The sequence below is a fragment of the Bradysia coprophila genome, chromosome IV, assembly GCF_014529535.1.
Source record: "Bradysia coprophila strain Holo2 chromosome IV, BU_Bcop_v1, whole genome shotgun sequence".
Taxonomy (NCBI): domain Eukaryota; kingdom Metazoa; phylum Arthropoda; class Insecta; order Diptera; family Sciaridae; genus Bradysia; species Bradysia coprophila.
This window is the reverse complement of record NC_050738.1, coordinates 2,886,495-2,901,609: the sequence shown is the minus strand read 5'-3', so window position 1 is coordinate 2,901,609 and position 15,115 is coordinate 2,886,495. Positions and strand designations below refer to the sequence as shown.

Sequence of the window (15,115 nt, the reverse complement as noted above, 5' to 3'; positions counted from 1 at the left end):
AAGTTTTGAAAGTCATTGTTTCCTGTCAGTTAAGTGCTTTCCAGTCTATGAAATCAGTCCAAAAACTCTGAAGGGTGAAAGTGTGAAGCAGGCCCTTGCTTCTACTTACAAAATAACTGATATCGATGAGGGTGACGCATTTTGCGCCTGTACGCAAAAGTTTTATCAACACAAAGCTAACCCAAAAATTTTAAGAAAGAAAATTTTTAAAAAAATTAAAAAAAATGTGCGCCACTAAGTGGCAGATGATTCGGCTTTCAACCTATTTTATTCATTTTCCTAACATTAGTTTCCTCAACATCTGCCACTAGTGACGCAAATTTTTCTTTGGGAAAATTTCTTTTTGTGGGTTGTTGGAGTTAAGGGGAAGGTTGCTGTAAATATGCTCATTAGTCTTGAATTGGAAAATTTTGTAGTAGAGGACTTGCGTCACGCCCGATTACTAACATACAGGCATGATTTTGGCGTGAAATTTGAATTCGCTAACGGATTTTCAAATTTTGTGCCAAAATATCATAACCTGGAAATGTTGGAAATGCTGGAAATATTGTAGATGATAATCTAGTTCACATGATATAATTCAATTAATGTTTAATCGTAGTATTCAGTTTAACTTCGTTTATGAGTCTCAAACAATAAAGACAACTTTTCTATAATCCGGAGTTCTTAGAATTATTGGGAAACCAAGAGGAAACTCTTTGTTGAATGGGAACAGCGATGACTTTTAAAACTCCAAAAAATCTCAAATATGTTCTAAGTAAACCCACTGTATTTACTGTGTAGAATAGATCTATTGTCAGACGTTGAAAATAGTTTTTACCTGTTGGTTGAGTTATTGTTGTATGTCAAAGCTCAGAAAGGTGCACAAAAAGTATATTAAATTGCATAGAATTGATGTTTTGTGAACATGTTCAATGGCCAAGCTCACCTTCGACTTACATATCTTTATATTCTTTGCATCTAGTGAGCAAAGCGAAAAAAACTTATTTCAAGCCACAAATATCCTAAACGACCCACCTAACAGCATACATTGTCAACCCTTTTTAAATCTTGTTAAATTACGTTTGTCCTTCCATGGAACTTCTTTTTATATAAAATATTTCACAGGGAGAATGTTTAAAAATACACTTCATCAAATTGACGTAATTTTTGGAACTGACGAAGAAGGAAACTTCTTTAAATTGTTCATTTCTACCTCCATTATATTTTTAGAATCGAGCAAAAAAAAAACTTTTCCTTCGCTGAGCTCAATAACAATTCTATGCAAATTTCTTCGAAACGTATTCAACTTGACCGGGATTAAGAACTTTGAATTGTATGTAATTGGTTTGTGCAAAGCTTATCTCCTACTGCATACATTCAACCATATACCGATTCAATTATGTACCTTAACGAAGCCTCCATATTGATTTACGAGCATCCAAATATTCATAATGAACAAAGTTGCTGTGTTAGCAATTGGTGGGATGGAAAAATAATGAAAGTTGGTTAAGACGGTATAGCTCAAAGCGTCAGCTTCAAACTTTAAATGATAAACCATGCGTTCACTAAATCTGTTACGTCTTCCGTTTAGACTGTTTAGTTTTTAATCTTTGACTTCATTTGTTTTGACACTTGGTTGCTATATATAACACTGATAGTCGCTGCGCTTTTCGTTTATTTTTGTCGTCTGTAATGACAACAGATGACTAGCCTTTCCAAAGAATGTTTCTTGGGTTGTTACTAGAGGTGTGCGCCGCCGAGTAAATGCAGACGCCGCTGCTGATACAATAATTTTAGCCAACCGCCGATACTTTTCGTCGGCTTGAAAAATTTTAATTTTAATAGTAACCTCTGTCCACATGTTTATTTAGACACTTGGGGAATTATTGCATGAGCCGAAGGCGAATGTTGTAACCCCAAGTGACTAAATAAACATTTGGACAGAGGTGAATACGCTATTTTATCTACCGACGGCGAAACATTAGCACTTTTTCACTGCTATTATTTCACCTAGATCGATAAATTTCATTAAATTTTAGAATTATGCTGCACAATCGATTTACAGATTTTAATTATTTAAAAAGCTGTCACTCACAAGACATTAGAGTATGCTTTGTTCCGAAAGGGCTCTCACTTGAAGAGCTACTGTGCTATGGTCTTCCTAAAAACTATTTTTAACTACGGAAGGCAGAGAGGGATTCATTTAAAAAACAGGCTACCGAAATCAGACGCGTTATCTAGTGGAATTTTTTATATGTACCTAGAAAGAACTTCGACCCTAAAAACCAAAACCACTTTCGAAAAAAATCTTTGAAGCTTGCACTTTTCTTGTGTGGAATGTCATTAGAAACCTCGAGAAACTTCTGTAAAACAGTGTAGGTTCTCAGTGTGGATGAATTTTAAACCCAATAAGTCCCTATACGGCTCAATAGTACATGTGATTACCTTTCTAATGGCACCCCACACGACACTGTACGCTCGTGTAACTGGAGAAATTTTTGTAAGAAAAGTGCATCTAGGGACCAAGATCTATCGATCCATATAATCGTGATAAAAATACTTCCGATTTCGGCACACGGACTTTCAGAAAAATCACTCTCAATGCATTTTTGCGAATGAAAGGATATTCAGGTTCGATAAAAAAACAGAAAATGCAAAATTACATAATTCAGCTTTAATTCAGTAATCAGTAAAAAAGAAAATTTAAATTTCCTATAAAATGGATCGGCGCGCTGCGGCTGAGCCGAGCCGCCGATAAAAACCTGTTATGATTGTCCGCCGCCGGAACCACTACTTTCGACTAGCCGCCGCCGAAAATTTTCGCTCGGCGCACACCTCTAGTTGTTACTAAATCGAAGGCCCATGTTAAAAATTGAAGTTTGGCCGCAGAGTCGATATTTCAAGATTAAGTCTTAGATGGTCAAATTGACCATGGAAATATTTAATAAATCGCAAATTCGGTAAAATTCCAATTCTTTTTGAAATTTTTTAGTTCATGGACTTTCAGAAACAATCATTTGTGCTTTACCACTTTCATTATCAATCGATAGATTTCAGATCAAAAAGAGCCGAGATTATATATTAGGAACTAAGATCTTAAGAACTGAAGAGTGATATCGCAAAAACTTGAACCAATACGAAAGCAATGGCTCGGCGATCCGGGCAAGCTATGGCTCGTTTGAATCGTCTTTGAACTCTAAGAAATACAATCGCTAAATTGAACTGGTGTGCATACGTTATTTTGCACCAGCTGGTCACATACAATTCCAAATGAAACAATTTCTGTAAGTTTCCCATTTTCGAAATGAACACGTGAAAAGTTGTAGCATGTCAAGGGGTCGTGACAACCGTTTTGTTTTTGTGATAGCTCTAGATAGAAATGTTTCTAAAAGTTGTAGGAATATATGCCTCTGGCAAACCTTCATATAGGCATCGGTATGGTTAAAGATAAGGTAAATGTTTGGACAGTCATGGTGGCTTGCAACAGAGCCTATCCGCGGACTATAGGGTTTTGTAGCTGGACTCCACATATATAACAGACTCTTAAATTTTACCAATGGCTACAAAATATGCTTAAGAGGGTATTTTCTGAAATAATTGTCGTTATAGCTTCCCATTTGAAGTGTGAAAAAACATTCAACAAATAAATCATTCAAATTTCTAATTTCGATCCTATTAGAAAACGTTTTCACAAAAAGCGATTTCGATTGTTGTATGCCAACACGTATAATTGTATCCGAGAGGCACATACTTGCACCATTCCAAACGATTTCGGAATGGGTATATGGCATTATAATGGCACATTATAGCATCGCAACACATAAAATATTTATTTAAATCGGTGTCTCTTCTCTCTCTCTCTCATCTCTGTTTTTTGCACAAAGGTTCACAACTAAAAATGTAAAAATAACGGAAATTGAATTTTTTCCACCCATTGGAAAATGTTCTTTCGTTTTCTTTATTCATTCATCATCACTTCACGTACTACACAGCACATTGTGGATCAGGAAAATGTATTGCACACAGGTAACATTTCTTTCGTGCATCGTTTGTTTTTGTGTACTCTCTTTACCAATGGTAATACAAAAGCAAAAAGCAATATTGTGTGAAGCGAATACATCAAATATTTCTGGGTTTTATTTGTTATTTATATTGCCTCTGGCATTTGTAACCAACACCCATCTCTCCATCTCCATGTATCCCAAAATAAAGAATAAAGGAAAACGGAACTCGTATGGATACACGGAGCAATACTTATACCGTTCCACTTTTACCGAAACGAGTTTCTATTTCCAGTGATAACAATCAATATTAGTGTTGCAAAATGTAAATCTCTAAGCAAGATATTCTCGCAGACAAAGTATCTTTATCTTCTTAATTTATTTTTTTTTTGTGTTCATGTTTTCCCTCTTCATATTTTGTACTAAATGGGAAATTGATTTCGCTTAGGGTATGAAAAATTTATTCAAACCGACTCGTAAAAATTTATACTTTGTGTTTATCGGTGTGTTGGAAGGAAACGTTGTTTCTCCTTTTTGTTTATTTTATTTTTCTCGAATCCTTATATATGTACACACGCCATAACTTTGTCCCATTACCATACGTACGAAACGGTTGTGTACTGTGCTTCAACGAACCTAAATCGTCCTCGTTGAATTCCGTGTGTATCAAGAGAATAATCACACCGAACCTCTGTGTGTACAGAAACGACATAGATTTTACCTATTGAAGGAGGCAGCAAAAAAAAAATAAAAGTTTTAAATTTCAAGATAAAACCTGGAAGAGCCAGCGTTACGTATATAATAATAATACGCCGTATCCGTTCTACACATTTTGCATTATTTCCGAGATAATTTGCAAGAAAATGAGTAATCGAGGGGGAATTTGTGGTGGAACAATTTATTGTGAATTTTATATACACCTCATTGGTCGAACAATATTATAAACGTCTCAACCGTGGTAGCGGGTTGTACTACATTGCATAATTGAATAATTATAACTTTGGAATTAAGCGATCGCAAACAATTATAATTGGAACCGTTGGCCAACACTGAAATTGATACGCTTTTTATGTCGTCTTTTTTACATAAAATGGGTTTATCACGTCATTGTTTATGGACATTTATTTAATGGAAGTAATCAGAGCCAATCGTCGATGTAACGCATGGAAACAGCAGAGAAATAAACAACCTGAACGGAGAACAGTGAGTGGTTGAGTCACATTAGTAATTTAGTGGAGCATTTTTGCTTCAAATAAAATTTTGTTTCAGCTGAAGCAAATTCATGTCAAAATTTCACTGACATTCCCTGTATCTAATTTAGGATTACAAAATTTTCTTCAAGAGATACAACATCGAAATCATATTTTAAAAAAATACACAATTTTAGGCTATCTGATCTGATACACGTCACACTCCTCAGGATATTCAAATTTTTTAAAACAGGTCGAAAACAGGAATTTTGTAGAAATTTTCTCGGGTTTTCGGCCCCTTACATGAAAAGTTGTATAACGCATCTGTTGTGGACGGTTTATTTTAGGAACTTTTGTTTGTCGGCCCTCACTTCGTTCAGGCTACAACAAGCGAAATTTCCTAAAATATACTTTTTAACACATTCGATGGGAATATGAATAGTCACTTTGTAACACAATGAGCGAGACTTTCCATTGAATTATTGGATGGCCAGTTGTGGGTTCGAAACTCAACCGCAACACAGATAATTCGTTCAATCAAGTTGTTGTCCACAATAATGACATCTGATTGAATACTTACAACCAACAACAGATTGCGTCTTGGATTTAGTACCGATAACATCTCTTTGTGTTACGTGTAATTGTTCGCTGGTAATGTCATTCAGTCAGTTAGGGGAAAAGCCCGTTGACGGTGTGTGTTGTCTTTTAATACTTTGGCTATTCGCACATTGTGCCAGAATATTTGGATAAAAAATTGGATAAGTAACATGTTTGGTTTGATCTAAACTGAATTTAGAGGGATTCTTTTGAAAATCCACCTATCAAAATCGGACCCATTTCGTCTGGGATTGATATATACATGGTTTGAAAGGTCTTTGCCAGTAGACTTTAAAACAGGCCTCACACAGTCTCGAGCCACACCTGGTTGCTGGTGGAAGATCTCCGAAGTTGGAAAAATAGTGTTTTTTATCCGAATTTTTTGGCCGTTATAAATGATCGTTCCGGGTGAGATTGGGCTCGTTGGAAAGTTGAGCTTAAGTACTTTCGGGTCATGCCTAGTTTGATTAGATTCATTGATATATGTTTGCAAAAATTTGCAAGAAACATTTTCAAAATCTGTGTGAACTTTAGACAGGGGTGGGCTGGTACTGATGACGCTTAATGTGAACCTAAGATGCTAGTCGTATACATACATTTTCTAAGCTTTCCGTTGATACCTCATTTGTAGTGCTGGTGATTGCTGACATAACAGAACTTTATGTTAGTACAACCGCTACTCGTAAAACTCGCCAAAACAATGCAAACATATATCAATGAATCTAATCAAACTAGGCATGACCCGAAAGTACTTGAGCTCAGCTTTCCAACGAGCCCACTCTCACCCGGAATGATCATTTATAACGGCCTAAAGTTTCGGATAAAAAACACTATTTTTCGAACTTCGGAGATCTTCCACCAGCAACCAGGTGTAGCTCGAGACTGTGTGAGGCCTGTTTTGAGGTCTACTGGCAAAGACCTTTCAAACCACGTATATATCCATCCCAGCCGAAATGGGTCCGATTTTGATAGGTGGATTTTCAAAAGAATCCCTCTTATCCTTTTACAAAATTCCTATTTATGAATGGAAGGTGTTTGGTTTGATCATATCGAATGTAGCTTCTCATAAAAGCTATAAGGGATGTACTTTGTTCAATCCTACTGAATTTGTAAATTGATGAAATGCCAAATATAGACATTGGAGAAAGTTTGTTTATTCAGAATGTGTGAATAGATAAGACGAAACTGTTCACACATTGTGCGAATAGTCAAAGTTTTATAAAATGACTCTTTGTACAATGTGCGAATAGCATTTTCCCAATTTTGAGTGGACTCAACGGACATGGACATACAGTTCGGTTTCTGCCCTATCTTCAACCTTCCACCTGATCAAAATTAACTCGCCTCTTACACGAGGAGGAGAAACACACCCTACTCGGAATTGCCTGAGAATCAGAAACGGAATTGAAAGGAGTTGAACGTAATTGAACGGAATTGGAAGGAAGTAGAGCGAATCCGGCAATTAGATGAATTGGTCCGGTAATTGAGGTAATTAAATGGAATTGACAGAAATTAATGGGAATTGAAAGAAATTGACAGGAAGTACATATAGAAATTGAACGGAATTGAAAGGAATTAGAAATTTGCCACCTTTTTGGTCAGTGGTTTCCCCTTGCTGTTACATTTCTAAATTTTGGAAATTGTAAAAAAATTATTACCGGTCACTGTTAGCTGAAAATAATTCTAATTCAGTTGAAAATTAATAAAACTTTCGACAGGCCGCTCACCTCTGAAAGTCGTAATTTCACTAACCCTATATGTTAATGAGCCTGCACTTTCGATAGATATGCCCCCAAAAAAATCAAAACCTCAAAAATCGTTCTATCTCCAGAACAGATAAAATCATAAAATTTTTATGGTTTGTTAATGGCAAGAAAGTGTAAATACGAAGGAGTTTCGACTTCTAATGAGCACAAATTTCACATTGTGTAACGTGATTTCTTCTCGCATTATTATTCAATTTTAGATATACACAGCCAACCTCAACCAAATTCTCTGTCGTCGTCGTAAAAATGTTTCTTCCATAAACGATGATGACTAAAGTTTCCTTCCACCCACAATATCAAACTTTATGTACACTTGATAAAGTGTAACGCTGGAAGCAAGTGAAGCAAAATCATCACTTTTGAACACTTCTATCGAACAGTAGCATATGGCAAATGACATACAGCATGCCATACGAAAACAAATCTGCAACATTTTGCATATGACAGGAATTCTTGTTACACTACACACACACACATACTCAATGTATGAAAGTTTTACGCTTTTCGGGAAAACTTTCCAAGACGTTTGTTGTTAACGAAGTACACTTCTGTATTTGCCAAGCAAATAAGTTCTCTCCGTTGCACCATGTCAATAATGTGATTAAAAATTTACTTTTAAAAATAATTTTATTTCGTTGAAAGGGAAATAATTCAAATAAATTAAAATGCGGTGAAAACTGAATGGTATACGCTGTTGTAGCAACTTTCATCGTTTAACGCTATTTAGTGCAGTTTTTCCTCTTTTTACTTCATGGAACTTGTAATGAATACCCAGCATTTGTACATATGGTACATGGTACGCTTGTATAATGTATATGGAAACCACAAACTCACTTTCGATTCGTAAATGGAAATGGAAATGAAACTAATTGTAAAATGTAAAGTGGAGTGCTGGCTGAATCTATAAATTGAAGTAGAAAAACCCAAATGGAGTGTTTTTGTGGCGAGTAGAGTTGAGGGCATAAATTATCGTAAAAGGAAATTTTCTTCTCATTATCAACATCGAATTCATTCGATGATTCATCTTCAAAATCAAACTAACCGTTACATTGGTTATAAAACGACATTCAAACTATTTTCATCAATAGCCCACACACAAACAAACGCTTGGCTTTATTTCAACCCCCTCCAACCTATCGTCATTCATTAATTTATTCATAGATTATTAGCACATACATATCCGGCTACTACATACCTTTGTGTCATTCGTCAACAGTTCGATTGTGTAACCATTCAAAATGTTCTTGCTGTTGATGTGCCGTACGGCCATTTGTGCTGCGGCCAATTCACTTTGACCCTCCGTACGCAGACCGACACGGGTGCTCAATTCAAATAAACCCAACAATGATATTTTACCTTTTCGACTTGCGTCAGGTATTGCCGTACTTTTAGCCAGTTTATTGTATTTCAATTTGGTGGCCATTTCAAAGACATTTGTCTCCCTAGATCGATGCAAAGATTGTTGTTGGGGTTTAATGGAACGGTTAGATGACTCGATTTGGGTAATTGAATTGATTGTAGTGATGGCATTGGGTGTAAATTGGGTGGTTGTTATGGTGGCGGCGGTAGTTGTTGTGGTGGTGGTGGTGGTGGAGATGGTGCTGATGATATCTGGAGCATTTCTTGAGTTAAATGCTGTGGTCGACTTATATTGCGATCGGATTGGTTTTTGGGTGGTCATTATGGATGCGGTATCGTAATTTGTTGTCATTAATGTTGAATTATTGGTTGATGTAGCACGGTCGTTAGCATTTCTTTTGACTCTGTGTGTTTGTGTCGTCGCACATTTTACGATTTTTTTTCTTATCTTCCATTTGATCAGATTTTTAAGTTTGTTCCTTGTCAATCCGCACAGTTTGTATTGAAGTGGTACGGGTAAGGTCACCGTTTTAATTTCCATTGTTTTCACAGTATTTGATGGCGCATTAAAATTGTGACGACGTCTGTTTACGTGTTTAGAATGTGCAAACACTTCGGCTGATACTTTCGTTTGCGTTCGCTGTGTCGGCGTCAGCAAAATGGAAGCACCATTTCCGCCATCAAACAATACCCTTTGTTTGGATACGTCTCCATCAAATGAATATAACAAATCATGATAATGTTCCCGAAAATGTCCATTCATAAATTGGGTGTCATTATTAAAGGGAGCTAATTTACTTATTGCTTTAACAGCTATCACACTACCATTGGTCCAATTAACGAAATTCGCACAATACAAAATATACAGCACGGATATGGTTCGTCTAAAATGATTTTCTGAGGTTGTAGGAGTTTTCGCTTTATTATTACCCTGTAGTCCATTTGTTGTAGCGTATTTCATCACTCTAGCCATCATTATCAGCATCGTATCCCCATGCCATGTATACAATGGGAAGCTTTTATTTTTCCATTTCTTTTTTATTTTTCTCGTTTATTCTCTTACTTTTCGGCACTGTGTTACAGACACACTGTGTTGTCGACGGCAATGACGATGACGACAACAACATTACATTTATTTGTAAATAAAAAAAAATATTTTTTCCGTTGAAGTTTTCGGAATATTGTTTCACTTTTTGTGCATTACCATCAGTAGTGGCAGTGTTGGTTGTGGAGAGCCTATTTGGCTTTTATTATGTATACTTTGGCGAGATACTTTTTTTTCCACTTCGCTTCTTATTTACCTTATTGTTGTTATGGTTTGTTAAATTATGGCTGTGGGGATTCAACTTCCTTTATGATGACCTAAATATACTCTGCAGGTAAAGATGCATTAAGACTAATTAAATGGTGAATCTGGCGCATTTTTCTCTGTGCCTGTGTGATGGATTGTCGTTGTTGTTGTTGTTGCTGTGTTATATAGTATTATCCATCCATGAGATGAAGATTTATAAATAGCTGAAATGAAAAATGAAAATTAATTATTTTCAATTAGACGAGATGGAAGGCTTGAATTAATGATTTATGTGTTTTGCTGGTAATATTCCTCTGGCAGGGATATAGTTTTGTTTATGGATCAACAACATTTTATTCATCTAAATACAAATACGAAACACGTGCAAGTGGAGGCGAGCTGACACACATTTAAATGTCCATCACTAAATCCCTGAAAAGTACGGAGCACTAAACAGAACATTTCATGGTGATTCTTTGAATGTAGAATTGCTCTCGTGTGCTCTGTGCATATCTCACTTCCCGGAATAATTCCGAAACGCCGCCGCATATATAAGGTAATTTATATGATGAAGTACGTGATGCGAATAGGATTCGTGGACTTTGTTTTGTGCGAGATTTTTTTCCCGTTTCTCTCTCTCTCTCGGTTAGTTTGCGTGGAATTATACTTTTGAAATGGGAAATTTTTGTTTTCATAAAAGGAAATGTCCGAATTATGCCACAGAATAAATGAAAAATTATGTTATTCGGCAAAATAAAATATTTGACTTTCTTCAATGAAGTTTCAGGCGAACAAAGCGCGAGTAAACGCAAAAGCAAATAGAAAAAAAAATGTGAAATCCGTCGCGTACCATGGCTTGAATAATTTATGTTCACTGAAACCCAGGGGAATTAAGATTTTAATGACGGGTGAAATAGGTACGTTGCGTTGTTAGTAAGTTAGTAAAAAAGATTTCAAAAAAAAAGTTCTCGACATTCTTTTGTTCGTTTGCACGAGGCGTCAAAAAAAAACTTTTCAAAGAAATTTTAACTCAGTTAATTCAGTGGACTATCACATTTCCACCATAAACGTTGAGATAGAATTTAATTGCGAACAAAACAAAGTGTCTCTACAACATGATTCGACTTTTTTGAAGACAGCTATGAATTACGTACGTAAATGCGTATTTCGTATTTACGTAATTTGGTGATCCACAAAAGAAAATTGGATATATTTTTCGTTTTTACCGAACGTTACGTCATACACGTGGATCACTAAATTACGTAAATACGAAATTCCCATTTACGTACGTAATCCACACGTCGCGTTGCTGGATCTTCTGATTCTTTTTTCAGGAAAAACTTGGTTTATAACTCGGCTAAGTTGAGTTTTCGAAAAGGTACACCCTCACAACATTAATGGGAGTGTATGTTTCTGCCATCGTAAAGACCATAGTGAAGCTAAAAATAAAACACGTCAACGTCAGGTTCAACCTCACATTTAACCATAAGTTGATCTCTTCACAGTTAACATATAGTTTTCACCTTACGCCCTTCACAAGATAATGAAATCTATGTTTAAAGATCTGAAAATTCATCTGTCTCGAGCCTTAATTAGGAGACATTTCCATGTTTCAGAAAACTGTTCTATCGTTACTCAACAGCCAAACTATTCGAAGATATTTTACTTTTGATACTTTTGATTCACTCTAATGTTACGAGTTACGATAGTTTTAAGTACATTTAACTACTCATTCATATATGAAATGCTACATAAACCAGACTTTATACCACATATAATTTAATAAGCCGCACATCCACAGGAGATTATTATGAATATTTACAAGCATATCGGATCGGAGATGAAGTTAGATAAATTCATTATTTATTTACACATTGATCCATGAAAAGTATGAACAAACACAAACGACTGAGGTTTGAAAGTTTAATTGTCTACTTTCCGAATGTTGTTATGGAAAATTGAAAGAAAAATAAAACATTTTTCCCTCCTGAACGTTATATTTAGACGACGTCGGAAAAAAAAATTGTTTTTTATTTCTGTTCACTTGATTTTATTTGCAGATATAGAGAATTCTCGTGAGATGTTCCCGCGCAAATATTGTTTTATTTTCTGGGCCCAAAATCTAATTTCTTGCATTTTATTGGTTTTTGGTGTGGTATAGATGAGAAAATGCTATATTTATACCGACAAAGTTTTCGGTTACATTTTCTTTATTCAATAAATAAGTTGAAATTTATGCGAAAAGAAACTGCCTATGAAATACACTGAGAAGAAGGTGGCAGAGTTCTTAACGGCTAGTCATTTATTATCCATTACGACCAAGAATTCTAGCTGCCTTATTTATATCAAAGCGCATACAGAAAATTATGAAGTACCAGATTTTAGAAGATAGAAGCAATAGATTTACCTACTTTATGACGACACGCATGTTATTTTCAAAAGTTTAGAAAATCAATAATTTTCAAATGGATGCATTTTTCACATCAGTCTGATCGAATTATAAGTCCATTATAGTTACACGTCTGTCGCTATAATACTTTATCGTGATTATATGTATCCGAAATCTTTCGTTGACACCACAGGCTCTTTAAGTTGAACAGAAAATTTAAATCTGATTTCCCGCTATATCGTTTTAAGGGTAAAATCTAATGTCATACATTTAGTAGTCTACCCTACAACGCATAAAGAACTGAGCGCAAAACAGACGCAAGATTTTCAGCGAGTGCATCTCTATTGCACTAAGTTTTCATGCGATGTAGGGCGGCAGTAGTGGTGGCAATTTACCACTAGCAAGTACATACGAAAATATAGCGAATTGTTAAAAATTGGAAAAATGGCAACTAATTTGAAAGCGCAAGTTTGTAATAGCTAGGATAACGGCACCGGTTACTAGCCCCATTATTTCTATTGCAATCCGTTGTTTCGTCTCTCACACACAGAATAGCATTCGGTTTTCTCTTTCAAGGCTCGTAACTAGAGGGAGTCTCGTAACCGGTACTATTACCATATTTTCTAAACCGAAACTAAAGATTGTTTATTCGTCAATGCAACGCACTAAAAGCAAAAGTGATCAAAGTGGTCAGCTGCAGAAAGCACTCTATTTTACATGAAAATATTTTTACAGTGTTTTAGAGATGTGTCATACACTGTCAAGCTTTAGTACACTAATTAGAGAATCACTCATGAAGTGCGTTGGTTGATGCAGACATCGTCAAAAGTATGCAAATACTTTATCGCACTATTGCGAATGTGGAATCCATTTCGATATCGAAAATAAAGGGTTGTCATTTCGATATCAAAGTGTGATTTTTTTAAAAGAAATCCAATAAACTCCCTTTACGACAGAAAAGGTAGAGAAGTCAATTTTCATTTCGAATTTGTCTGATACCTGGATTCTATTACACAATAAAATTACGAATTCCGACATTTTTCGGTGTGGAAAAGATCGAAACAAATATATTCCCGTTTGTACATTTGTGTATGCTAATGCTAACAATTGAAAGAAAATCGCTTCGGAATTGTTTTGTTCCGTGTAATATTATAAATGGAGATAAGTGACGAATAAATTTCAAAGTTTTCAACAAAAGTTCGTATCAGATACATCTCCTTATTTAATACAAAATTTGCTTCTAATTACCATGGTCTTGATGCGTTGAATCCAAATCGTATAATCCGGAAGATTTTCATACATCCCGCTGGCTCTTAAATGCGGACCTATTGCACTGAAATACTCAACAACCCTGAGGGGACAATTTTAGCTATCGAGTCTTGATGAAACCCAAATTGTCGGCACAGAAAACTATGATGCCGTTTTGAAATATTTTTTTAATTATTAGGTTATGCCGTAGCAAGTCCTTTAAATCAAAGTTCAACATTTACGTCATTATTGCCGCAGGTGTCACGATGTCTCTAAAGACTTTAGTCGTGTCTAATCTGTTTTTGAAATATCATTATTTAGTTGAATTAAACATAATCTGTTGCTCGTTTCCTCACGTCACATTCACACCCAACGAGAACGAGCTGAAAACGAAACAGTGGTGGCGGTGAATCAACGTGGGGAGTTCTTAAAATCCCAAAAGATACATCGAAAGACTTTATCACCCTACGAGGACAAAACACCTCTGCACAACGACCGTGTATACATAGCCATAAAAATATTACAGTCAATTAAAGCAACACAACTTCTGGCATGGTAATGCTGCATTGCATCTACGTCTCTGTTATTTCCAACTTAGTGGATTTCATGCTGAAGCTCGGGTATAATCGCTACTATACCCAATTCACGTATTAAACGTTATGACATTAAATAAAGTACATAAGAAATTTAATGTAGAGCTACCAGTTAACGTAGTTTACTCTTCTATCTATTATGTTGATTTTGTTAGTAGACTTTGTACAATATATAGATTTCACAACGTGAAATTATAAGTACTGTTCGTCTTAAGCGTGGTACGTTCAACATATATATAATATACCTCTCTGTTCTTACCGTACATTTTTGGATAAATTAATAGGGTTGAATGTGAATATTTGGCTTACCAAACGACTGGCATGCATGAAGCATTATTAGAAATTACACACACAATGTTCCGATTCAATGGAAATGTATACACTGGCTCCGGCTCACACACAGCTCGTTCTTCATTCTTTACATGTTATCCCATATCAAAAGTCTTGGAGAACGAAAAAGAACAAAAATTACTTCGTTCAATAATGAAGCATGCAAACCAAATAGGTATCTCTGGTATAGGGCTTCGCATTATTCGAACGTATATTTTATCATCAAGTATGGCAGTTACCATGTAATACACATAATATGTGGAGTAAGATACGTCGAGATGTAGCATCGTACAATACATCGGATAAAGAAGAGGAAACATAGTGCAATGGAAGTCTCGTGAGACCGGTGTATGTTTCGTAGGCTGAAGA

General features: G+C 35.6%; 1 protein-coding gene across 1 annotated transcript in view; it reads right to left on the bottom strand.

Moving 5' to 3' along the window:
- LOC119066490 overlaps positions 1–15,115 on the bottom strand; it is a 77,280-nt gene that overhangs the window by 21,434 nt on the left and 40,731 nt on the right. The window contains exon 2 of the mRNA XM_037168999.1: positions 8,732–10,410. Within this exon, the coding sequence (XP_037024894.1) occupies positions 8,732–9,880 (1,149 nt within the window). The 5' untranslated portion in view covers positions 9,881–10,410. The remainder of the gene's footprint in view (positions 1–8,731; positions 10,411–15,115) is intronic.